The following is a 26450-nucleotide window of genomic DNA, read 5'->3' as shown; positions in this document are numbered from 1 at the left end:
AAGGATTTTGAATCCCGGGTAAGACTCATACCAGCCACACCAATCACACCGTACAACCTGTGATCTGAACCCAGTTAACAGCATGATAACAGAGGAGCCTCTGAAAAGATGGCTCACAACAATAATAACCCGATTTTTGTAACAATAACTATGTACAAGTATTGCAGACAATCCGCACTTGGGATGGGCGCCCAGCATCCACCACACTACGAGAAATAGAATTATCGGTAAGTAAATTCTTATTTTCTCTGACGTCCTAGTCAGAGCCGGCCCTAACCAATATGATGCCCTAGGCAAGATTTTGGCTGGTGCCCCCTAGCACCGCCGCTAGTTCTGCAGGAGACGCCTGGCATGAGTCAGCTGGCAGCTCTGCTAACATTGGTGCGCCTTTTGTTTATGAAAATGCGTCCTATTTGCATTTATATGTGGCTTGGATGCACAAGCAGCTTTTGCTGATTAAAATGATATGCAGCATGCCTATGTTCTGTATGCAACTGTGGCTGTATCTGCATACGAAATGCTATATTACAGTGATTTCCAGGAATATACTGCAACACAGCATTTCGTATGCAGATACAGCCTCAGTTACACACAGAATATAGGCATGCCGCATATCATTTTAATCAGCAGAAGTTGCTGGTGCCCCTAAGCACACCAAATGCCCTAGGCAATTGCCTAGTTTGCCTATGCCTAAGGCCGGCTCTGGTCCTAGTGGATGCTGGGAACTCCGTAAGGACCATGGGGATTATACCAAAGCTCCCAAACGGGCGGGAGAGTGCGGATGACTCTGCAGCACCGAATGAGAGAACTCCAGGTCCTCCTCAGCCAGGGTATCAAATTTGTAGAATTTAGCAAACGTGTTTGCCCCTGACCAAGTAGCTGCTCGGCAAAGTTGTAAAGCCGAGACCCCTCGGGCAGCCGCCCAAGATGAGCCCACTTTCCTTGTGGAATGGGCTTTTACAGATTTTGGCTGTGGCAGGCCTGCCACAGAATGTGCAAGCTGAATTGTACTACAAATCCAACGAGCAATAGTCTGCTTAGAAGCAGGAGCACCCAGCTTGTTGGGTGCATACAGGATAAACAGCGAGTCAGATTTTCTGACTCCAGCCGTCCTGGAAACATATATTTTCAGGGCCCTGACTACGTCCAGCAACTTGGAGTCCTCCAAGTCCCTAGTAGCCGCAGGTACCACAATAGGCTGGTTCAAGTGAAACGCTGAAACCACCTTAGGGAGAAATTGAGGACGAGTCCTCAATTCTGCCCTGTCCGTATGAAAAATTAGGTAAGGGCTTTTATAGGATAGAGCCGCCAATTCTGAGACACGCCTGGCTGAAGCCAGGGCTAACAGCATTACCACTTTCCATGTGAGATATTTTAAGTCCACAGTGGTGAGTGGTTCAAACCAATGTGATTTTAGGAACCCCAAAACAACATTGAGATCCCAAGGTGCCACTGGAGGCACAAAAGGAGGCTGTATATGCAGTACCCCTTTGACAAACGTCTGAACTTCAGGAACTGAAGCCAGTTCTTTCTGGAAGAAAATCGACAGGGCCGAAATTTGAACCTTAATGGACCCTAATTTTAGGCCCATAGACAGTCCTGTTTGCAGGAAATGCAGGAAACGACCCAGTTGAAATTCCTCTGTAGGGGCCTTCCTGGCCTCACACCACGCAACATATTTACGCCAAATACGGTGATAATGTTGCACGGTTACATCCTTCCTGGCTTTGATCAGGGTAGGGATGACTTCATCCGGAATGCCTTTTTCCTTCAGGATCTGGCGTTCAACCGCCATGCCGTCAAACGCAGCCGCGGTAAGTCTTGGAACAGACATGGTCCCTGCTGGAGCAGGTCCTTTCTTAGAGGTAGAGGCCACGGGTCCTCCGTGAGCATCTCTTGAAGTTCCGGGTACCAAGTCCTTCTTGGCCAATCCGGAGCCACGAGTATAGTTCTTACTCCTCTCCTTCTTATGATTCTCAGTACCTTGGGTATGAGAGGCAGAGGAGGGAACACATACACTGACTGGTACACCCACGGTGTTACCAGAGCGTCCACCGCTATTGCCTGAGGGTCCCTTGACCTGGCGCAATATCTGTCTAGTTTTTTGTTGAGGCGGGACGCCATCATGTCCACCTTTGGTTTTTCCCAACGGTTCACAATCATGTGGAAGACTTCTGGGTGAAGTCCCCACTCCCCCGGGTGGAGGTCGTGTCTGCTGAGGAAGTCTGCTTCCCAGTTGTCCACTCCCGGAATGAACACTGCTGACAGTGCTATCACATGATTTTCCGCCCAGCGAAGAATCCTTGCAGCTTCTGCCATTGCCCTCCTGCTTCTTGTGCCGCCCTGTCTGTTTACGTGGGCGACTGCCGTGATGTTGTCCGATTGGATCAACACCGGCTGACCCTGAAGCAGAGGCCTTGCTTGACTTAGGGCATTGTAAATGGCCCTTAGTTCCAGGATATTTATGTGAAATGACGTTTCCATGCTTGACCACAAGCCCTGGAAATTTCTTCCCTGTGTGACTGCTCCCCAGCCTCTCAGGCTGGCATCCGTGGTCACCAGGACCCAGTCCTGAATGCCGAATCTGCGGCCCTCTAGAAGATGAGCACTCTGCAACCACCACAGGAGAGACACCCTTGTCCTTGGAGACAGGGTTATCCGCTGATGCATCTGAAGATGCGATCCGGACCATTTGTCCAGCAGATCCCATTGAAAAGTTCTTGCGTGGATTCTGCCGAATGGAATCGCTTCGTAAGAAGCCACCATTTTTCCCAGGACCCTTGTGCATTGATGCACTGACACTTGGCCTGGTTTTAGGAGGTTCCTGACTAGCTCGGATAACTCCCTGGCTTTCTCCTCCGGGAGAAACACCTTTTTCTGGACTGTGTCCAGAATCATCCCTAGAAACAGCAGACGTGTCGTCGGAATCAGCTGCGATTTTGGAATATTTAGAATCCACCCGTGCTGTCGTAGTACTACTTGAGATAGTGCTACTCCGACCTCTAACTGTTCCCTGGACCTTGCCCTTATCAGGAGATCGTCCAAGTAAGGGATAATTAAGACGCCTTTTCTTCGAAGAAGAATCATAATTTCGGCCATTACCTTGGTAAAGACCCAGGGCGCCGTGGACAATCCAAACGGCAGCGTCTGAAACTGATAGTGACAGTTCTGTACCACAAACCTGAGGTACCCTTGGTGAGAAGGGCAAATTGGGACATGGAGGTAAGCATCCTTGATGTCCAGAGACACCATATAGTCCCCTTCTTCCAGGTTCGCTATCACTGCTCTGAGTGACTCCATCTTGAATTTGAACCTTTGTATGTAAGTGTTCAAGGATTTCAGATTTAAAATAGGTCTCACCGAGCCGTCCGGCTTCGGTACCACAAACAGCGTGGAATAATACCCCTTTCCCTGTTGTAGGAGGGGTACCTTGATTATCACCTGCTGGGAATACAGCTTGTGAATGGCTTCCAATACCGCCTCCCTGTCGGAGGGAGACGTTGGTAAAGCAGACTTCAGGAACCGGCGAGGGGGAGACGTCTCGAATTCCAATTTGTACCCCTGAGATACTACCTGCAGGATCCAGGGGTCCACTTGCGAGTGAGTCCACTGCGCACTGAATTTCTTGAGACGACCCCCCACCGTACCTGAGTCCGCTTGTAAGGCCCCAGCGTCATGCTGAGGACTTGGCAGAAGCGGGGGAGGGCTTCTGTTCCTGGGAAGAGGCTGCCTGCTGCAGTCTTTTCCCCCTTCCTCTGCCCCGGGGCAGATATGAGTGGCCTTTTGCCCGCTTGCCCTTATGGGGACGAAAGGACTGAGCCTGAAAAGACGGTGTCTTTTTCTGCTGAGAGGTGACCTGGGGTAAAAAGGTGGATTTCCCAGCCGTTGCCGTGGCCACCAGGTCCGATAGACCGACCCCAAATAACTCCTCCCCTTTATACGGCAATACTTCCATATGCCGTTTGGAATCCGCATCACCTGACCACTGTCGCGTCCATAACCCTCTTCTGGCAGAAATGGACAGCGCACTTACTCTTGATGCCAGGGTGCAAATATCCCTCTGTGCATCTCGCATATATAGAAATGCATCCTTTAAATGCTCTATAGTCAATAATATACTGTCCCTGTCATCAATATTTTCAGTCAGGGAATCCGACCAAGCCACCCCAGCACTGCACATCCAGGCTGAGGCGATTGCTGGTCGCAGTATAATACCAGTATGTGTGTATATACTTTTTAGGATATTTTCCAGCTTCCTATCAGCTGGCTCCTTGAGGGCGGCCGTATCAGGAGACGGTAACGCCACTCGTTTTGATAAGCGTGTGAGCGCCTTATCTACCCTAGGGGGTGTTTCCCAACGCGCCCTAACCTCTGGCGGGAAAGGGTATAATGCCAATAATTTTTTAGAAATTAGCAGTTTTTTATCGGGGGAAATCCACGCTTCATCACACACCTCATTTAATTCATCTGATTCAGGAAAAACTACGGGTAGTTTTTTCACACCCCACATAATACCCTTTTTTGTGGTACTTGTAGTATCAGAAATGTTCAAAACCTCCTTCATTGCCGTGATCATGTAACGTGTGGCCCTACTGGAAAACACGTTTGTTTCCTCACCGTCGACACTGGAGTCAGTGTCCGTGTCTGGGTCTGTGTCGACCATCTGAGGTAACGGGCGCTTTAGAGCCCCTGACTGTGTTTGAGACGCCTGGACAGGTACTAACTGACTTGCCGGCTGTCTCATGTCGTCAACAGTCTTTTGTAAAGTGCTGACGCTATCACGTAATTCCTTCCATAGGACCATCCAGTCAGGTGTCGACTCCCTAGGGGGTGACATCACTATTACAGGCAATTGCTCCGCCTCCATACCATTTTCCTCCTCATACATGTCGACACAACGTACCGACACACAGCACACACAGGGAATGCTCTGATAGAGGACAGGACCCCACTAGCCCTTTGGGGAGACAGAGGGAGAGTTTGCCAGCACACACCAGAGCGCTATATATATATATATATATATATATATATATATATATATATATATATATATATATATATATAGGGATAACCTTATATAAGTGTTTTTCCCTTATATAGCTGCTGTATTTGATTATTTGCCAAATTAGTGCCCCCCCTCTCTTGTTTTACCCTGTTTCTGTAGTGCAGGACTGCAGGGGAGAGTCAGGGAGACGTCCTTCCAGCGGAGCTGTGAGGGAAAATGGCGCTTGTGTGCTGAGGAGATAGGCTCCGCCCCCTTCTCGGCGGCCTTTCTCTCGCTTTTTTATGGAAAAACAGGCAGGAGTTAAATGCATCCATATAGCCCAGGAGCTATATGTGATGCATTTTTTGCCCTCTAAGGTGTTTTTATTGCGTCTCAGGGCGCCCCCACCCAGCGCCCTGCACCCTCAGTGACCGGAGTGTGAAGTGTGCTGAGAGCAATGGCGCACAGCTGCGGTGCTGTGCGCTACCTTATTGAAGACAGGACGTCTTCTGCCGCCGATTTTCCGGACCTCTTCTGTCTTCTGGCTCTGTAAGGGGGACGGCGGCGCGGCTCTGGGACCCATCCATGGCTGGGCCTGTGATCGTCCCTCTGGAGCTAATGTCCAGTAGCCTAAGAAGCCCAATCCACTCTGCACGCAGGTGAGTTCGCTTCTTCTCCCCTTAGTCCCTCGATGCAGTGAGCCTGTTGCCAGCAGGACTCACTGAAAATAAAAAACCTAATTTAAACTTTTACTCTAAGCAGCTCAGGAGAGCCACCTAGATTGCACCCTTCTCGTTCGGGCACAAAAATCTAACTGAGGCTTGGAGGAGGGTCATAGGGGGAGGAGCCAGTGCACACCAGCTAGTCCTAAAGCTTTTACTTTTGTGCCCAGTCTCCTGCGGAGCCGCTATTCCCCATGGTCCTTACGGAGTTCCCAGCATCCACTAGGACGTCAGAGAAAAAAGGTCAGCAAATGAAATTTAACATATAACAAAATCTAAGTATGAAAAAATCTTCTGGACAATACACAACCTACGTAAAAAAAGTGTAAACAGGACTTCAGCGTTTACTAAATATACATTGTTTTCTTACCTTGGATACGACCAGTGGCAGCTCTAGAGGAGAGGCTGCAGGTCAGTTCAAATTTCAAATAGGGGAGCCACGCCAGCTACCACCAACTGCCATTTCAAACTGACTCACTGGCAGTTGGTGTGCCTCACCTATTTGAATTTTGAACTGAGCTGCAGCCCCACATCTGGAGCCGCCCCTGGATATGACACATATATGCACTGCACATTAAATACAACTGTAACTACAAGATCAGCTTCTATCGTTTTCAAATAAAAATAATAGATGTCTCGCTTAGGGTTATATAAAGTCCCTACTGAAGAACCCAGCAGATGGAGCGCATGTACAAGCCAATAATGTAACCTCTTCTCAGTACAGGAACCCCGATGACATTTGCAACAAGAAGGAAGTTGAGCAGTAGGGATGACCAAAACTAAAACATAAACTGGAAAAGAACATGGACGGGATTACTTAGGGGTAGATTTATCAAAACCTTTAAAAAGGAAAAGTGGAGGTGTAACCCGTAGCAACTAGATTCTAGTTATCATTTATACTTTACAGTCTAGAAAAGGGATGCAGTCATAATCTCGGCATTCAAAATGTCGACAGTTATGGTGTTGCCATTTTTGAAACATCAACATTAAACACGTCGGCATCTGCAGAATGTCGACATGCTCATAAAGTCAAAATCTGAAATGTAGACATGTGAAATGTCGATATTCTGCACGGACAGGCGGCGGAGGGTTAGGGTAAGGCTACAGGAGGGAAGGCTAGGGTTAGGCACCAAGGGGAGGGTTAGCGTTAGGCTACGGGAGGGGAAGATAGGGCTAGGCACAAAGGGAAGAGTTAGGGTTAGGCTATAAGAGGGAGGGGAGAATAGGGCTAGGCACTAAGGGAAGTGTTAGGCTATAGGAGGTGAGGTTATGGTTAGGCACTAGGGGGATGGCTAGGCTACGGGAGCGGAGGGTTAGGCACTTGGGGAGGGTTAGGGTTAGGTTATGTGGAGGGGAGGGTTAGGCACTAAGATAGGGTTAGGGATAGACCTTCAAGAGGGGAGGTTAGGGTTAGGAACTAGGGGGAGGGAAGGGTTAGGAACTAGGGGGAGGGAAGGGTTAGGCTACGGGGGGTAGGGTTACAGTTAGACACTAGGGGGAGGGAAGGGTTAGGCACTAGGGGGAAGGCTAGGCTACGAGAGGGGAGGGTTACAGTTAGGCACTAGGGGGAGGCTAGGGTTAGGCACTAGGGGGAGGGTTCGGGTGGGTACAGGAGGGGAGGTTAGGGTTAGGCACTAGGTGGAGGGTTATGATTAGGCATACTGCCGGAAGGTGCGTCGGAAGTCATCCTGACATCACAGCCTGACCAGGTCAGTCACCACTAGACCACCATCAGTGTCAACATGACAACTGTTATAAAGGTCAAAGTCGACATGCCAGGCATTTCAACGTTATGACCCTGCCAACAGTCTCATGTCGACATTATGAATATCAGCATGATGAATGTCAGCAAAAATATACCACATTCCTAGAAAAGATAGACAGGATCTGATTGGTGGCTTTGGGCAACAATCTCCACTGATAAATCCAAATTAATGGATAAGATGGAAGAAAACTGGATGGGAAAAATCTGAATGTAAACACTGAGGAGAAAAGGAAGAGGAAGCAAACAAAAAGAGAACTGTGGAGAAAATAAGCGGTATAAAACCGGAATTAAAAAAATGTTCAATAAATCAGAAAACAGTGAGTGGAAGAAGAGGAAAACCAAATTATGTCTGGAGATTAACGATCAACAATGGTCTACAATGAAGGCAGCCATTTTGTGGGCTGAAGTGAGATCTCTGGATGCCGTTAGTTAGTGACGGCGCAGTGTTGCCCCAGCCCACAAGATGGCTGCCTCAGCCGTGTGATGCACCTTCCAGGAAAGCCCAAAGTGACTGTTCAACACTTACCGATGAAATAAGCCAGGAGGATCACAAGTGTGACAGAGATAATGATAGCACTTAGCGCTGCACATTTCCAATTGCAGTATTTGTACGGCTTCTGCAGGTTAAAGGCGGGTCTGGAGAAAGTGCTTCGCGGTAGGGGTCGGGGTGGTGGTGAGTACACAGTGCTGGAGGTCAGAGGATAGCCAGGCGACGTCGTGCAAAACAGGGGAGACGTGCCTCCGGGTTTAAAGAGAAAATGCCTGCAGGGGAAAACAAGAGTGCAAGTGGTTGAGTCCCGGGTATGCTAACTACAGCCTGTCAACACTGCCACAACGATGAGCGCTCGCTCTCAACCCTTACAATGAAGCAGATGTACAGCAGCTATACCGATGAGTCACAAGGCCAGCCATGTGCCTTAAATAAAAGCTGGGCCTGTGCTTTACAATAGCTGTTTAGTATAGAAGAGGCTAATGGAATACTGAAATTGAGGTTGCGCCCCTTCCCCGGTACCCCATGGTGCACCTTGCCATCTCCTCTGAAACTAAAGCGGACTTTGAAGACTGTAAGGGTGGATTCAACGGGTAAAATTCAGACTTATGTCAGCCGGGGTGTGTACAAGGAGCATGGGACCTGATTGGACAGGCACTCTGATGATACAATCAGGTGATACATACACTGCAGTACACACTGACAAGAGTTTAAGGGGTCTATTCATGAAGCAGTGAAAAGAGTGAAGTAGTAAGCCTGTGGAGAAGTTCCCCATGGCAACCAATCAGCTGCTCCGTACAACTGTATAGTATGCAAATTATGAATGTTACGTCAATGCTGATTGGTTGCCGTGGGCAACTTCTCCACTGGCTCATGTCTCCACACTTTTCACTGCTTCATGAATAGACCCCCCTAATCTTACCCAGTGGTATCACTTCATTAAAATGGAGACCACTAGAGGCCAGGTACCATGTGAGGGCTTTGCCGGGGAGAAAGGCTGCCTTAGTAGGGGTAACTCCTTTTTTTATTTAAACATATGGATCGAGAATAAGTATATATTAGCCTACATCACACCTTAATTCTGCGTGCTATAAAGAGGGACAGTATACAGTAATAGGTTTGACAAATCATCAGCATTACCACAAATGACAGCGGCTTCATGGTAAAACATAGAGAGGAGTGACCATCAACATCAGTCAGCATGCACCACTGTAATATAATAATTAGGCCTGCAATTACCAAGCAGCATACAGTTCACAGAATAGAAGGATAACTGGAGCAAAACTGCAACATTTAATTCAGTACGTTATGCTATAATATAGCCTGCTCCTTACCTGGCGCTCCCAGTCTCCAGTGGGTCCACAATGCACTCCTCTCTCCCCTACTATGGAGTTTTCCCATGGCCCCTCCCTTGAGAATGAGGAGTAAATGTGGGAGGGGCACTGACAACTGCACCGCCTGTTGCGGCGAACGATGGTAGGAGAAAGGAGAGCATCTGCAAGACACTGGAACCCAATATGGAATGGGAGTGGGGTTATAGCGGAAGCTTGGAAAGTAGCATTCTGGATTATAGCACCGAATAACTTCAACCAACATCAGATATTAAAATACAGATGTCAAACAGTTCACATGTGATATCAAATTATGCATTCAAGTAAGTCCATGTATACTGAATGCATGCAATGAGCAGACATTCCAGAAGAGGAGCTACTATTAATGTATATGGGGAAACAAGCCACTCCTTCTAAGGAGATCTGACTTGAAGGCATGAGCATAAATGGGGACAGTGCTAGGATCCATCTGTAGTAATGTTTGGGTTCTATATTCTGTATACACATTCTCGTATACATGCTGTGCATTTGGATGCACAGATCAGTTTGGACCAAAACTCAAATTCAACAGCTATGCTCAATATTGATTTTGATCGAACACAATTAACCAAATGAGGATCACTGGTCTTCAGAATCCCTCACTGAGCTTCTAAATGTCAAAGCTAGGTTGGAACGACTGAAGAGATGACCCTTTGGAAGACTTGGGTGTAGACCTGTACACTCTATTTCATGTCTCCATGAACAAGATTTGCAGTATGGCGTACCTAGGCGCCAAAAAGCCCAGCCAACCTGATGGACATCTGCTCAGGATTGAGGAGATCTCACAGGTGAAATATTCCAGTGTACGGTCATTGGCGGACTACAATAATGAGCCGCTGGTGAAGCAATCTCTCAGCCTCAGCAGCGGGATGCTGGTTACATCCAACTTAGCCACACAGTTGTGCGGTTAAATTTAACCCAGGTCTGTCAGTGCATGGGTAAGGTCTAGAGCACAGGTTCTCAAACTCAGTCCTCAGAACCCCACACGGTTCATGTTTTGCAGGTCACCTGTAGATTTTTAAAATGTGACAGTTGGTGATACACAGTGCAGCTGCTGGGTGATATGGAAAACGTGAACCGTGTGGGGTCCTGAGGACCAAGTTTGAGAACCACTGGTCTAGAGCTTCTGGTTGCCCATTGTGCAGATCTGGGTCCAACTGACCACACACATGGAATAACCAACATGCTTAGGCTGAGAGATTGCATGCATGACCTGGGTTCCTTATGGACGTTATTAGAAGCCGTCTTACAATTCTAGGGGGGGGGGGACCAACGCAGCATTAAATGGATTACTGTCAGAATGATTTACAACACATGGATACTAATAAACATAGGTTATACCTTTTCCTATACTTTCCACACCTTCAGCCGCGCACAGAGCCCTCCGTCTGTAATTACTGGCTGAGGGTTCTCTATACATTACCACTGACATGGAACAAAGCAGTAACTATACCCAGTGGAGACTGGAAAGTGCAGTGAATAAAGGGGGGTGATTTCATGCAAAATGGCAGACAATCAATAGGATGTGTAACATACCCATCATTGTAAGCACCGTCATGTCGGGAGGTGGGTAGGATGTCCATCTCAATGAGGTTGTCCTGCAAAGTCTCTAGGAATGCCTGCTTTGCTATGTTTCTACACACAGATGGAAACATGAATGAAGGCTGTGAGTCATGCACCAATGTAGTGACCGCATACTAAATGTACCCACTGCTCTTACAAGGAAAATCATCATCAAAATACATATATACATTGTATATTGCGGAAAACCAAATATAATAAAACATTGCAGCTTATTTCGTTATTCTATATATACAGGTTTGTATTGACTGCTCAAGACTAGTGTTTTATTACATATTTTTTTTCTAACCAGCAGGGGTCACTGTTGCCAATGTTCACACCTAAGAGGATTGGTCGGAGACTAAAACATACTCAAGAGGAGGAAGCTTCTACCAAAACACTAAATTAATTGTGGCTAAAAGAGAGCAGTGTCGCCTGCTGGCAGAAGGGCAGCAATGTTGCATCTTGAACCAATAGTCGTTAGATTACAGCAGGGTTATAGGCTTACTATGGTAGCCATTTGTGGGATAAACGACTATTAACGATAATGCATGACAACACTGAAGCAGACCGTAGAAGGCGGCCATTTTGTGAGTCAAACCAATATTCCCAGAGGGTGTAACCAATCCTCTCACTAGGAACCAGCGACCTCACAGAGTGGCTTCAGAAGGCGCTGCTCGCTAGTTTATTGAGCGGCTACAGTCTGAAACAAGATACAGGTCAAGCCCCCCAAAAAGGACCTTTTCTGCTATGTGCCAGAGAAAAAGAAAAAAAAAAGTGTCTTGTACGTTCCATCATATTGAATTTTACACCTCATGGACAATAAAAAGTATATATATTTTGATGATAACTCTACTTAAAGTGTTTTGTGGGAATACATACGTTTTACCGATGGCCGGGATTCCAGCTGTCATGATCCCAACAGCGGGATCCTGGACACCAGTATGCCGGCAGCGGGGCTTCACCGTCTGTCGGGCTTCTGGCGTCGGCATTGTGACCGCCGGGATCCCAACAGGCGGTCTCGTGATCGCCTCCCGTTTTGTGCATGAGGTTAGAATGACATGTGCTACCAGTGATGAAGGAATATCACACACATAACCAAACACATTTGCCGTTTCATACATAAATAAAAAATAAAAAATTCACAGCATTTCATGTTAGGAAAACAGCGCACAATAGAAAACAGCCCAAATCTATACTTCCTGCTCATCCGATAATATAACAGGCAATATAAAGGCACCACCTCTATGCTAAAGCCTCACCAGATATCTGAAGAAATCCTGCCGATTGCACCCGCTGTACGGTTCATGATCTACAATGACTGGACCCTCCATCATAATTTTTGGGTCAGTGCTTTCTAACAAGAAGACAGCTGGGGGAAAAATAATTTCCGTCCAGATAATTATTTGGAAGTGCGCCCATTTCCATAGCGGTGCAAGGAGAGGTGGGGGAAGACATGAAATGCTGGGAATTTAGTAAACAGTACAGCAGAGAATAACTTATATACATTGCCCATAACAAATAGTTACCCCTCTGGCATTTTTTGGATTTGCTTCCTGACATCACAGAAGCAAAATAGATTTTTTTTTAAAATATTTTTTATTTCAGGAATTCTTATCAGCTGATTAACACAAAATGCTCCTATCAAGAAAACTATTCTAAGACATTTTTGTTAACTACAAATAAAACACAGACAATAATTGATTGAATAAATATCGCCCCTCTTGCCGGGGCCCACTTAAACAAACCCTGCTGTAATCAGCGGCATTTAGAGGTCGCATAACTGATTGGGGTCCACCTGTCTCCAATTAAAGGGTTTTAATAAAAATACACATTTCTACGAGCGGCTCAGAATTCCCAAATAAATCTATTTTGCTTTCACTATGTAAGAAATAAGACAGCAATTTGTTACGGTCACGCAAAATCCGGCCCCACTCGATTATTTTCCATCAATGCAGTCGACACGTCATCCAAATATAACAATTAAACCAGTGTTTTAGACGTCCCACAGAATTACAGTTTTGCATTTATAATTAAACACATCGTCAGAACTGGAAAGCAGGAAAACGTGACCTTTTTGCTGTCAATTGATGTCGTTAACGGTAAAATATTCCCTGGATAAATCAGCAAAATAATTGTTTAGGTTTTTTTGGTGTGAAAAGGAACAGTAATAATCTTATGACTCAATGCCAGCCTGTGACTTATCAGCAATGTATGAACTTAGATGGAGGAAATAGCAACAGATCATGTGTGATTAATATAATTTAATTTACAGGCTCGTCACAATATGGAATGGAAGGCTGTGCGTATTTTATTACGCTTATTTGTATTGTTCTGAGGAGTTAAGACACAGCACCCCCTGGTGGCTAACTTTTCATTAAAAAAAATAAACTGTTCGAACGTTCGCCCCACTTTACAGAATGGTCTTAGAAACGGGACAGCACTACTTTTAATTACGGCTTTGACTTGAGTGTTTGGAAGGTTAACAAACCCTTATTATAATCCAAATTCAATGAGTGGTGAGGATATTAAGATTATAGAAACCAATTGTTACAGGATTAAGTTCTTGGTACAGTAAAATCACAATAATCATCCTGGAAAAAAATAAATAAAGCATAAAATAAAAAGATTAGTTTATTTATCTCACATAATTGCCGAAGGAAACGGATGGGATTGATAATACGCGTTGCAGCAATCTTTGATGTGAGACTAAAAGAAAAATCTTAAAATTTATGTTTTTTTTGTTTTGTTTCTTGTACACATTTTTAATCTTTAGGGGTTTTTTTGTAACTTTTGCAGTATTTGTAATCTGTATTTTTGCCATGCTATAAATGTGATACTGAAAAAAAATGTCCTTATCATAACGGATTACCACCATTTAGAGAACTCCAGGATAATTATTGTGATATTACCTGCTACATGGAACGTAAATAAAACTAATCTTTTTTTCAAATGATGTCATTGGATGAACACTTTTTTTTTTTTTTGTACAGCTGATGCACCAAACTCCTATTGGTTGAGACCTAACAGTTTAACCATTGGATTCCATAATCCTAATATATCGCTGTACCATCACTCGCCCGATTACATTAATGGATTGTTAAGGCTCTAAAGCAGAGGTTCTCAAACTCGGTCCTCGGGGGCCCACACAGTGCATGTTTTGCAGGTCTCCTCACAGAATCGCAAGTGAAATAATTAGCTCCACCTGTGGACCTTTTAAAATGTGTCAGTGAGTAATTAATACACCTGTGCACCTGCTGGGTTACCTGCAAAACATGCACTGTGTGGGCTCCCGAGGACCGAGTTTGAGAACCTCTGCTCTAAAGTCATCACCAGAGATCCTCTGCTTTGCCTCTGTTCTATAATTTATGGCTCATTGAGAAGCTCAAACTCAAGATGCAGTCTTGGCTCTACAGATTTTGGCGCAGGCTGAGTCCATCTCTGCGGCTTTTAATTAGCTATGACTCCTCTACATTATCATTTATAAAAACTAAAAATAAATATTTTTGAAATTTTCCAACTTTTTTATTTTTCTCCAATTGTTGGATTTCCTTTCTTTCTAGTGGCACAGCAGAAGTTTGTATTCTCAGTTCTCCTTGAGTTTACAGCCAGAAGACGACATTTAATGCAGCTGATTCATTTTATTAGACAAAACATGTTTCCTCCATTGGAGAGCCCGCTCCTTGCTGGAATTGGTATGCAGTGCAGCACGTGCATCCTCCACTGGCGTGTCGGAGAGTCAGTTTACCACTCTCATCGATTGGCTTCACCTCCTGCTCTTGAGCAGACGCTGCCGCAGACTGTCTTCAAGCACGGCACCTCTTTCATTACAGAGAGACTTTAATTCATGTTAATAACACTTCACAGGCCCAGATACTTTCAGATGACTTGTTTTTGTTGTGTTTACAGTACACTTTTGCAATGAGCGGAGAGCTTTTCAGTTGTACTCCAAAGCAGAGATCAAGGACGGTCGCACTGACTCGTTCGGGTTCTTTTAAGTAATTGCATGAACGGTGGGAGGCTTCGGAGATCGCAAATCCTTGATAAGTTACTGCCATACTTCAGCCAGGGCCCAACTAGCCTTGCTTGTGTACACACAAGAGAAAGGGAATGTGTAATTTCTAGGAAAAATGTATATAAAATAATCAAACGAGGCACTCCGCAGTCTCTGTTCTTAAGTATTTCCTCCCTTAATAATACATAGTCATCATTAAAGTATCTGGACCTGCTTATAGCCATAGACAGACCCTACCGAAAAAGTCAACGGGGTTAAGTAGAAGTTTAAATTTCCTTCTCCATAAGCGCCGAAAGGGGTAGAAACTGCTGGGGTCTGAGCTGTCAAAGAGGTACAGTCATGGCCCCAGCGTGAGGTGGTCACGGCCCATTCATTGGGGCAACATCTGTGGATTGGACCCGGAGAGTCCAAATGTGCGCGTCTAGGTCTGGCATTTCCAATGGCTTCTAGGTGTCAATGTAAGAATTACTTCGGAGTCCAGAGATGGTGATGTACGATGCTTCTGCTTGCTTGTGTTTACTCCTCTATGGCGCGGGATTGACAAACAAGGCGCTGTCGCCCCTCGACCTCCGAGGGCTCGGAAGGGTTAAAGGTCAAACCGTGAACAAACAAAGCGCTGCAATTTCTCTCCAGAAAGTCATCGGTCATGCCGGAGGAAATAATGATCTCTACTTCTGACCTGTGGTCATTAGTTTAGTAATATATATCCTCTGCATAATTGCCTAATTAGAGAAAATAAGCCCAGTCACTTTTTTGATTAATGTGTTATATTAGATGTCAGCTTTCGTTAGTGGTCACTGAGCGACCAGGCGTGTGATCTGCAATGTGAACTGCCTGTTAATTTAGACATCATGAAGGAGAAGATGGAGACCTGGGGAGAGAGGTCACATGGAACTTTTACAAATCCACCGGAGTTCAAGGTTATCTGCCGTGCACAGAGAAATATGTGGTGGTAATGGGGTGGCAAGATGGGGTTCTCAGAGCCGGCCACATGTGGACAACCTGGATTTGTTGGCATAAAAGCCTCCGATGAACCAGAAAGGTGACCTCTTGCTGCACTCAACTAGGTGATGCCTTGCGGAATTTTCACTGCAAACTTCAAAGAGAAGCCTTTCAGTAATTGAAATAATTGCAGAATACAGATGATGGGAGCTCTGAGACATGACAAACCTGGGGTCTAGGGGGGGAGGGGGATGGGGAACCCGTGTGTCACCCTCTCCTTCTTAATTTCCAGCCTGTCCTTTGCTCTTGAATGCCGCCTGAACCCATTCCCATACTACTAGATGAAGTTACCTAGCAAACAGCCCAGCATGGAAAGAGTGCATCTCACTGACTTTCCCCCTGTCTGCAGCAGGGCAATGGGGTGTAGCCAATGGGTAAATCGGACTTTGGCTTTTCATGGTGATCAAAGCAAGACCCGAGGAACGCATCATTTAAAGGCTGGCTGCAGTGTTTGGATTTATTCCCTATTAGGGGTTAAAAGGAGACAGATTTTTGTGCAGCTCTATTCCAAGTTTAGTGTTGCAGCAGAGGGGGACCCTCCATGGATAAAAGACTCCTTTACTGTCAGACCCCTGAAGAAGGCAGGAGCTTCAGGATGGGCAGGCGGGTGATGCATACTCTCTACTAGAGAGTACCTTGTGGTCCATTTTTAACATTTAACCCTTAAGGCGATAAAACCTCTGATAGCCACAACCATAATGTAAGAGTAATATTTACATTACATTTGCTTTACAACTTAACATATACCATACTGTAATCTTATTACGTGGGATCCCACCTTTGGTTCTGAGTTCTTAATGCGGGGACTTTGCAGAAGCTTTGGCCAAAGCAACAGTTATCACCTTCCCACCTTCCCAGTTATAGTTATAGATTCTACAACAACTACTGTATTGTACGCATTTTGGGGGTAATTCCAAGTTGATCGCAGCAGGAAATTTTTTAGCAATTGGGCAAAACCATGTGCACTGCAGGGGGGGGCAGATATAACATTTGCAGAGAGAGTTAGATTTGGGTGGGTTATTTTGTTTCTGTGCAGGGTAAATACTGGCTGCTTTATTTTTACACTGCAATTTAGATTGCAGATTGAACTCACCACACCCAAATCTATCTCTCTCTGCACATGTTATATCTGCCTCCCCTGCAGTGCACATGGTTTTGCCCAATTGCTAACAAAAATCCTGCTGCGATCAACTTGGAATTACCCCATTTGTTAATATTTTTTTATAATGGGATAGTAGACTGGAAACTAGAGACCGCCGAGATGCATGGTTGTGCAGTGTGAGAGCCAGATGGGTATCGATGAAGGTAAACTCTTTGAAACTAATGGGCATACTATGGTCCTACTAACTGGGGTGTAAATGTCAGCCTGAGACTCTAACATGTGCCACTAGTCATAACACTTAGGGGTATAATAGGAGTCAGATCCATTCCGACATGCATTTGTCGGAATGGATCCGACAAGCCCTATTCAATAGAGTGGCCAAATCCGCCTGTTGGATTTGAGCCTTATCCAGCTGTAGGATTTGGCCGATGTCCGTGCGGCTGTCAGCAGCTCCCCGTGTGTGAGAAGCCGCACATCACCGCCCGCCCAGTGCCGCGCTGCAGGGTGTGAGGTGCCTGGCCGGGGGACAGCCGTCAAGGTACCTCTCATCCCCGCTCCCCGTAGCCAGTCGCCACGCTCCCCATAGCCCGCCGCACCGCTCCCCGTCTCCTTACCTCAAGCTGAATTTTTTTAAAGTCAGATTGAGATTGTTGGAAAGTGGGCCAAAACCTGTCGGATTTGGCCCAGTTTCCAACAGAAGCAGGCGGATCGGCGGCTATTCCGCCGTTCCACGTGTTTCCCGACAAGTCGTGAATTCCCGATTTGTCGGAAAAAAACTGCCAGTGACCGTGTCATGCCCTGAGATGTCTCAGAACAGCGAGCCTTTCAGCCCTTTGCAGTGGCGGATACTTTCTCTTAACTGGTGAATAATAGACTACGTAGTAAAAGTAGTATTTTAGGGCCTTTTGCACAGGCTGACTCACTCTGACGGAGCCAGACGTATATAATCCTTTGCACAGGGACATTGCAATAGCTTTTATCTCGGTGACACATTTGTCCTGTGAACAAAAACAAGCCATTCTGGTGTTGATTGCTTTTCCAGGCCTTTTACCAGCAATTATCAGGTCAGTGTTTTTGCTTAGCCTGTCGTCACTCGGCCCCGCCGAAAGATCATCACTCTATTTCAGCAGCTACTGAGAAATACCTGGTCTCCAGGGGGATGTTACTGTTGAGAAGCCAGTTGTCTTGACCATGAACGGGCTCCTGGGCACTGCCCAGGGGCTCTCCTGACAAGGAGTGATCCGTGGGAGCAGGGCTGGGGTTACTCCGAGGGGTGAAGTTGCCTCTGTTCAGGGAGTTGATGGAAGCTGCATGGTGGGGGTTCGGCGGGTGGGACAGCGGGGGAGGAGGCGTTCTCAGCCTCAGATGGTTCTGCAGACCCAGCGGCTGATCTGCAAATGAGAAAATCAAGACATTTAAAAAAAAAAAAAACATTATACTTTAGATATATTGACAACATTTAGTTACTGTATGAGGGAACCCAAAATACACCTACTGTAATATGAGGAATATCTAGTGAAACTCCCATGTTTCCTTCTGTGACTATACCATAGGTGGACTCACCATACCCAACATACTTGGAGAGATGTAAGTCTTGGAGAGTGATAAAGTGAGAGATAAAGTACCAGCCAATCAGCTGCTAACTGCAATGTTACAGGCTGTGTTTGAAAAATGAAAGGAGCTGATTGGTTGGCACTTTATCACTATCCAAGGCTTAGTATATCTGCCCCAATGGGTGGTGACCGGACACAGCAGCAAGCCCTGAACAGTAACACAGAGTGGCCAGAGATGGCGCCACTGCCCACAACAACCCCTGCTCAATGGACAATTTGACCATAGTACACACGGAACCTGATTATTCTGTGGTCATGCTCAACCGCCGGACTGCAAAACGTGCAGCGGTCATTCCAAAACGCTGGGAATGAATGTGTATAACTGGCTCTGCGGCATCATTCTGCATGCATAGTGACAGGACGTCCTGTGTGCCACGGAAATAACACATCCCGGCCTCATGAGAGAACCTTACAGACCATCTCCAGCTGATAAAAATGAGCGTTTTCACATTGATGGTCATTGAAATCCATAGAACAAAAGAAATTCCAAAGCAAAATACTAAAATCACCATAAAATGCGATGGTAAAATTTGTGCAACCATTTTTCTACTAGAAGAAAGTATAGAATATTAAATAGATAATATAGATTGAAGCCCTGTGAGCGTGCTCTATATAAATAAGATCCTCTCAGGTTTATAATTCTTGCGTATAATCTCTCGCATGCGGATGCCGTGATCTAAATATACATAAAGGGAAATTGGGGCTGTAATAAAAGTATTGCTGGACACAAATGTAACATTTACACAACATGACAATAGCAAATTGAAAAGGACTAGTACATATAGAATAAAATTGGCAATAACATTTACAAATATATATGTATGTCAAACATTGCAATAACTGCGATATAAAGGGGAAACAGAATTCGCTGCGTACACGGCTACAATCTTACATGGTTTGACATGGGCTTCCCACGCCACAAATGCCCCTTGGAAATTGCAGGATTTGTGAAGGATACGGGCAGGTGTTGTACAGATAGAGGAAGGACTTATTCGGTCTCGATTTTGCACGACTCAAAGCAGGATGTATCAAGCATGGCATTTTAAATGTCATACAACCCACCACATGAAGATTTGTGATCATTTACGCAAAAGGAATGCTCTTCCGATAATGGAGGTCATTCCGAGTTGATCGCTCGCTAGCAGTGTTTAGCAGCCGTGCAAACGCTATGCCGCCGCCCACTGAGAGTGTATTTTAGCTTAGCAGAAGTGCGAACGTTTTTATCGCAGAGCGCCTGCAAAAAATGTTTGTGTAGTTTCAGAGTAGCTCAAAAACTACTCAGCGCTTGCGATCACTTCAGACTATTCAGTTCCGGATTTGACATCACACACCCGCCCAGCGTTCACCCAGCCACGCCTGCGTTTTCCCTGGCACGCCTGCGTTTTTCCGAACGCTCCCTGAAAACGGTCAGTTGTCACCCAGAAACGCCCACTTCATGTCAATCACTCTGCGGCAACCAGTGCGACTGAAATGCATCGCAAGACCCTGTGCAAAACTACATAGTTCGCTGTGCCCGTACGTCGTGCGTGCACATTGCGCCGCATGCGCAGAACTGCCGGTTTTTAGCCTGATCGCTGCGAACAAATGCAGCTAGCGATCAACTCGGAATGACCACCAATGTCCTTCGCGATGTGAGGACTTTTCTGGTTAATGACCTGGGATTCCTACTGTGAATCTGCAGCCATCGGCCGGTGCATGTGAGAACCACAGGGGGTACAAGCTCCAGATAGTTTGATACATAAGGGGAGCGCTATCCCACCCAATTTCTCAGTGATGCGTTTCGCTATGAATGATGTCATGACCCCGCAAATGTGTGTAATAGTTGTTATTTTGCTTTATTTATTTATAGATCTTTTATAAACCAATACAGATGCCTTAATCAGATCAAGGGTTCTTACAGATAGTTGAACTACAAATTCCAACATGGAAGTCTCCGCAGAACGGCACCGTCGGAGTTAACACCTCCATTCACGAAACCCTGTGGGTGGTCCTGTCGGGGCGTGGCGATCCTAAACCCCTCATGCTAGTAACTTCCTTTACAGCAATTAAGGGATATATGCAATGAATAAAGATTAATCCTGCACTGGTTTCCAGTCTGCCCACAGAAGGACAGCACATAATCACTCTTATTCTAACGGCATGACTTACAAAGTGCTGCGCTCACTAGCATTCATTGTAGCAGAGGCAGGTAACCTATAGCCAGCTGTTGTGGAACTACAACTTTCAGGATGCCCGGCTGATAATGGTACCGTGACAACAGTTTGCTACCTACTGGTTATCAAGGAATCATTGATGAGCGATACAAGTACTACCCCAGTGGCTATATGCGAATCACAAACTAAGGGGTCTATTTACTAAGTCTTGGATGGAGGTAAAGTACCGGCCAATCAGCTCATAACTGTCATTTTTCAAACACAGCCTGTGAGGTGACAGTTAGGAGCTGATTGGCTGTTACTTTACCTCCGTCCAAGGCTTAGTAAACAGACCCCTATATAGGATGGGGTAGTATAATTATAACACGGATCACAGCGCTGTGACTACCGGTCACAATCATTGTTCTGTAATCCCAGAAGAAAAGCAATTTAATAAAGTTCTTTACTAAAAAATTTTTTACCCCCAATGTTCTTTTTTCCCTTTTACATTTTTTTTTATTATTTTTGGTTCCACTGAGCATGCGTGATGCGGCCATCCATGCAGTGCAGGGATACGGTCATTAGGTCAACCACACTTACGTCGACAACTATTGGTCGACATGGTCACTAGGTTGACTTTGAAAAAGGTCGACATACGTGTTTCACTTTTTTTTTTTTTTGGAACTTGTTCATACTTTACGATCCACGTGGACTACGATTGGTAATAGTAACGTGTGCCGAGCGCAGCGGTAACGGAGCGAGGCATCTTGCCCGAAGGCGAGCCATGCGAGGGGACACGTTGCACTAATTGGGGTTCCCGGTCACTCTACGATGAAAACGACACCACAAAAAGTTTAAAAAAAACTTGCGTGGACCCTTTTCCAAGTCGACCGTGTTTATGTCGACTTAATGACTGTGTCGACATATTTCAGGTGTCGGACTAGTCACTTTCAACCAATAGTGGTCGACCTGACGACTGTCGATCTAATGCACGTCGACCCTGTGATCCATACCCGCAGTGCATTTGTGTGTGTCCCTTTAGACTGGCAAAGCGAAGGGTTAATTTCACTCTTTCCACGCCGGGTCAGTACCCTCTGAAAGCAGAGTCTCTCTCACCCGCCCAGATGTAGGTGAGATTTTAATAACATCTCACCTAGTGCTATTTATTAAACTGTGACCAGGCTGATTGTCAATCGTCACCCTTAGTAAATAGACCCCTTTCTACGTCGAAACACCTAACAGATAACCACATATCACGGAGGAAATAGTCCCAGCCATTTAACAGAACAGACAGACAGCGGCCTCAGGGGCTACCTCACCAAGTATTCAGGATCAAGGGAGCGGGCAGGAGAGGGGGATTATACAGCCAGTGTCTGGAATTCCCTCTGGGCATGAAAGTAGGAGAAACAAAAAATAAAGTGTTGGATGGATATTACATGTGATTTGTACTGCAAGGGTTTCTTAATGTTTACCCATCCTTTTGCAGATAGAAGCCTGCAGATACAGTATATATATATATATATATATATATATATATATATATATATAATTAGTCAAATGTAATAAACACAGCAATTAAAGCAAAAAATATATATAATGAGACTAAGGGGTACATTTACTAAGCAGTGATAAGAGCGGAGAAGTGAGCCAGTGGAGAAGTTGCCCATGGCAACCAATCAGCACTGAAGTAATATCTATAATTTGCATACCCTAAAATGATACAGAGCTGATTGGTTGATGGGGAAATTTCTCCAATGGCTCACTTCTCCGCTCTTATCACTGCTTAGTAAATGTACCCCTAAGGGCATTGGGTGACCTTGTTTAGATTAATGTTAAAAAGTAATCCAGAATGGAGTTTAACGCCTTAATTTCGCAAAAGTGATGGAGAGTCAGCGGGAAACAGACAACCACCAGACACAGCGTGTACACATTTACTGCGGCTGGGCCAATATATCCACGACTGAACCAATATTCCCGAGAAGCCCCCAAAGTCGCATTCTTCTGAAAACTGGCCCCAGTTACTAAATGGCTGCCTGAGCGATGGCACTGGTTCTTGGGAGATAGGACAGGCAGGACTGTCAGTGTTATTGGTTCAACCGGCAAAATGGCTGCCGCCTCTTTGTGTACGTTACAGCCGGCTGCCCTTGAAGAGATTACACCTTGCAATAAACTAGGTTTAAACAGGGAACAAAAGCCTTGACATCTGAGCCAACTGCAAATATCTGAGTGCTGGGAACGGTCTTCCAGGCTCCGGACTCCAAGAATCTCTCCAGCGCTTGTAATTCTGCTGTGTTTATTGGAGACGGCTTTCGGATTATTATGCCGCAAGCATCTGAATGCCACATTAAAATGCACCTGTCATTTTAGCTCCCTATTTGCATAGCAGAGCTGCTTCTTTACTTAGTGCAGACAGAATATTTGTAGAGCTACTGTCTGTTTGAGATCTTGCGCCTATTTTACATCACATTCCTTTCTCAGCGGCTTTAAAAATAAATAAAAATCAGCATTTTGTTCAACTTCAAATCCAAAGTACCAACGTCAAGTGTGAAACATTGCACAGCTTAATATGTTCAGGATTTGTGTTGAGTCCAATTGTTCCAGCTCAATGTCCATAATTTTAAATGTGTCCATAATGTCCAATAACAAAGAGCATTCGACGCACAGCGGCAAGTACTTTCATTTTGCACATGTGCTCCTCAGACAAATGGTCCATCCAGCACCCATGAAAGTGCACGCCACTCTCCAGTATCATGCTACACACTGTGTAACACCTCCCAATCCTATCATGACGAACCTCCTGATTGCGGGACCATGGAACGGTCCCCAACAAAATGTGATGGTCCCGGCAAGATGCTTGGGAGTTATTCATATACGGTAAAATGGTCCTAATTCAATGGGACTGTACTGCTGTGAACACCTATGTCCAGACTTACAGCAAGAGGAAAGGTATGTCCCCACCCAACATGGTGTGTCAAATCAAGGGTGTTTTTAGGAGGGGATGGGGGATGATAGAAAACCATTTTAGAAGCGCTAGGCACACCTACTGTAACAAGGACACCGCCCCTTCCACCAACATGATGTGGTAACGCCCCCTTTTAGGGGAGGTGTGGCCTTGTCGCTACCTGGGCAATACTGGGAGTTGTGTAGAGGTTCCATCATTGTTCCATTATGCTCTCATGTTTGAACCACTCCTTATTACAGTAATGATGAATTTGTCAGTTCTACAATATTGCGCAGTCTAGCCTCAGGGCTCAAATTAGTCACAAATGTGAGCGGACAGTGGTTTCTGTGATATGCGTCACTTTTGTGTGTTTGAGACCATTGCCTTTGAGTAACGGGCACTTAGAAAAATGCTTCCACACAAATGTGTAATTGGAAGGTACACAATGAGTAGAAGTCGATATATAAGACGAGATCTTCGCCAACTCCGAGCTGTAACAAAAATGATTAAGTCCTTTTACAGAGCGGAAAAAACGTCTCCGTGCCCATACCGCACTGCAAGAATGGACCTGAAAAGTGCCGGGGAGCCCTGGAGAAAGTGTGGTCACAGGGGAACAATGCACCACAATTGATGGACTTGCCCACAAATAGTTCCTTTTATGGGACAGCATCTGCTCCATTACCAACGCAGTGTTGGAACCACATATAGCCAAAGATCCCTGGTGCCGTCTTCTCTCCTGACCCTCTCATGATGCAAGGTCTAAGCCTGGCCTCCCATTAATTGGCCACAGCTAAAGCTCGGATAGCTAAGAAGTGGAAATAACTAGACACCTGTGCCCAAACCGCCCCCCCCCCCCCCCCCAACCATTTTGTCTTTTAAGAACTATGAGGGAAATGCATCAATCTTGGAGAGATAAAGCACCTCCTGCCATGTTACAGGCTGTAAAAAATGTGAGGAACTGACGCCGGGATCCTTAATGTTGATATGCCAACAGGGGTGAGTTGGGACTGTTGTTTCCTCTCCCCTACCCCCTAACCCTCCCTTCCAGCAGCCTAACCCTAACATCCCCTTATAGCTCCTAACTCTCACTTCCCTCCAGTGGTGCCTAAACCTAACCCCCCCCCCCCCCCGCAGCCTAAACCTAACTCTCCCAGCAGCCTAAACCTAACCCTCCCTCCCCACAGCCTAAACCTAACCCTCCCTCCCCGCAGTGTAAACCTAACCCGCCCTCCCCGCAGCCTAAACCTAACCCCCCCTCCCCGCAGCCTAAACCTAATCCTCCCTCCCCGCAGCCTAAACCTAACCCCCCCTCCCCGCAGCCTAAACCTAACCCTCACTCCACGCAGCCCAAACCTAACCCTCCCTCCACGCAGCCCAAACCTAACCCTCCCTCCATGCAGCCCAAACCTAACCCTCCCTCCCCGCAGTCTAAACCTAACTCTCCCAGCAGCTTAAACCTAACCCTCCCTCCCCGCAGCCTAAACCTAACCCTCCCTCCCCGCAGCCTAAACCTAACCTTCCCTCACCACAGCCTAAACGTAACCCCCCCCTCCCCGCAGCCTAAACCTAACCCTCACTCCACGCAGCCCAAACCTAACCCCCCTCCCCGCAGCCCAAACCTAACCCCCCTCCCCGCAGCCCAAACCTAACCCCCCCTCCCCGCAGCCCAAACCTAACCCCCCCCTCCCCGCAGCCCAAACCTAACCCCCCTCCCCGCAGCCCAAACCTAACCCCTCCTCCCCGCAGCCCAAACCTAACCCCCCCTCCCCGCAGCCCAAACCTAACCCCTCCTCCCCGCTGCCCAAACCTAACCCTCCCAGCAGCCTAAACCTAACCCTCCCTCCCCGCAGCCCAAACCTAACCCCTCCTCCCCGCTGCCCAAACCTAACCCTCCCAGCAGCCCAAACCTAACCCCCCTCCCCGCAGCCCAAACCTAACCCCTCCTCCCCGCAGCCCAAACCTAACCCCTCCTCCCCGCTGCCCAAACCTAACCCTCCCAGCAGCCTAAACCTAACCCTCCCTCCCCGCAGCCTAATCCTAACTTCCTATCCCCACAGCCTAAACCTTACACCCCCTCCCCGCAGCCTAAACCTAAACCTGCCTCCACGCAGCCCAAACCTAACCCCCCCTCCCCGGAGCCTAAACCTAACCCTCCCTCCAAGCACGCCCAAACCTAACCCTCCCTCCCTGCAGCCTAAACCTAACCCTCCCTCCACGCAGCCCAAACCTAACCCCCCCCTCCCCGCAGCCTAAACCTAACCCTCCCCATGGATGCCTAACCCTAACCCCCCCCCCTCCTAGCATCCTAACCCTAACGTCCCCGGGGGTGCGGCGAAACTCATCCCCCCACTGGCCCTAAATCTAACCCAGGCGGTATATTTACTATAAGAACGCAAAAAGAAGAATGGATACAGCGCACCCAATCCGTGTTTGCTTAAAATTGGAAGGCTGCTAACTCAGGGTTAAACCAGTTCCACTTTAGAAAAACTGCTTATAGTGCTAAACTTACTACAGTCAGGATGCCGACTGTTGGAATTCCGGCGTCGGTATCCTGACCATTTCAGAATTGCAGTGCTGGCACTGTAATGGGTGTCAGTATTCCGGCGTCGGTATTCCAACAGCCAGGATCCCGACTGCCGGCAAATTAACCGCATCCCCTACCTACACAATAAGCAACATACAGTACACTCGATGGACTATTTGCTCCCTGTTACTTTATATAGGAACATTATATATATCCACCCCCATGCACAC

The 26450-nt window shown here is 46.4% G+C and overlaps 1 protein-coding gene across 7 annotated transcripts in view; it reads right to left on the bottom strand.

Annotated features, from left to right (window-relative positions):
• The window catches only part of TENM4 (teneurin transmembrane protein 4), a 1727786-nt gene that overhangs the window by 255385 nt on the left and 1445951 nt on the right, over positions 1–26450 (bottom strand). For 5 of the 7 annotated variants that reach the window (XM_063951320.1, XM_063951321.1, XM_063951323.1 and 2 more), the window contains 3 exons: positions 18155–18401; positions 10868–10966; positions 7998–8233 (listed from right to left, as the gene is read on the bottom strand). In XM_063951320.1, the coding sequence (XP_063807390.1) occupies positions 7998–8233; positions 10868–10966; positions 18155–18401 (582 nt within the window). The remainder of the gene's footprint in view (positions 1–7997; positions 8234–10867; positions 10967–18154; positions 18402–26450) is intronic. The other 2 variants (XM_063951326.1, XM_063951322.1) reach the window with 1 other exon arrangement.

Source organism: Pseudophryne corroboree, chromosome 2 (assembly GCF_028390025.1).
Source record: "Pseudophryne corroboree isolate aPseCor3 chromosome 2, aPseCor3.hap2, whole genome shotgun sequence".
NCBI classification, from domain to species: Eukaryota; Metazoa; Chordata; class Amphibia; order Anura; family Myobatrachidae; genus Pseudophryne; species Pseudophryne corroboree.
The sequence above is the reverse complement of the archived record's forward strand: the minus strand, read 5'-3'. Positions and strand labels throughout refer to the sequence as shown.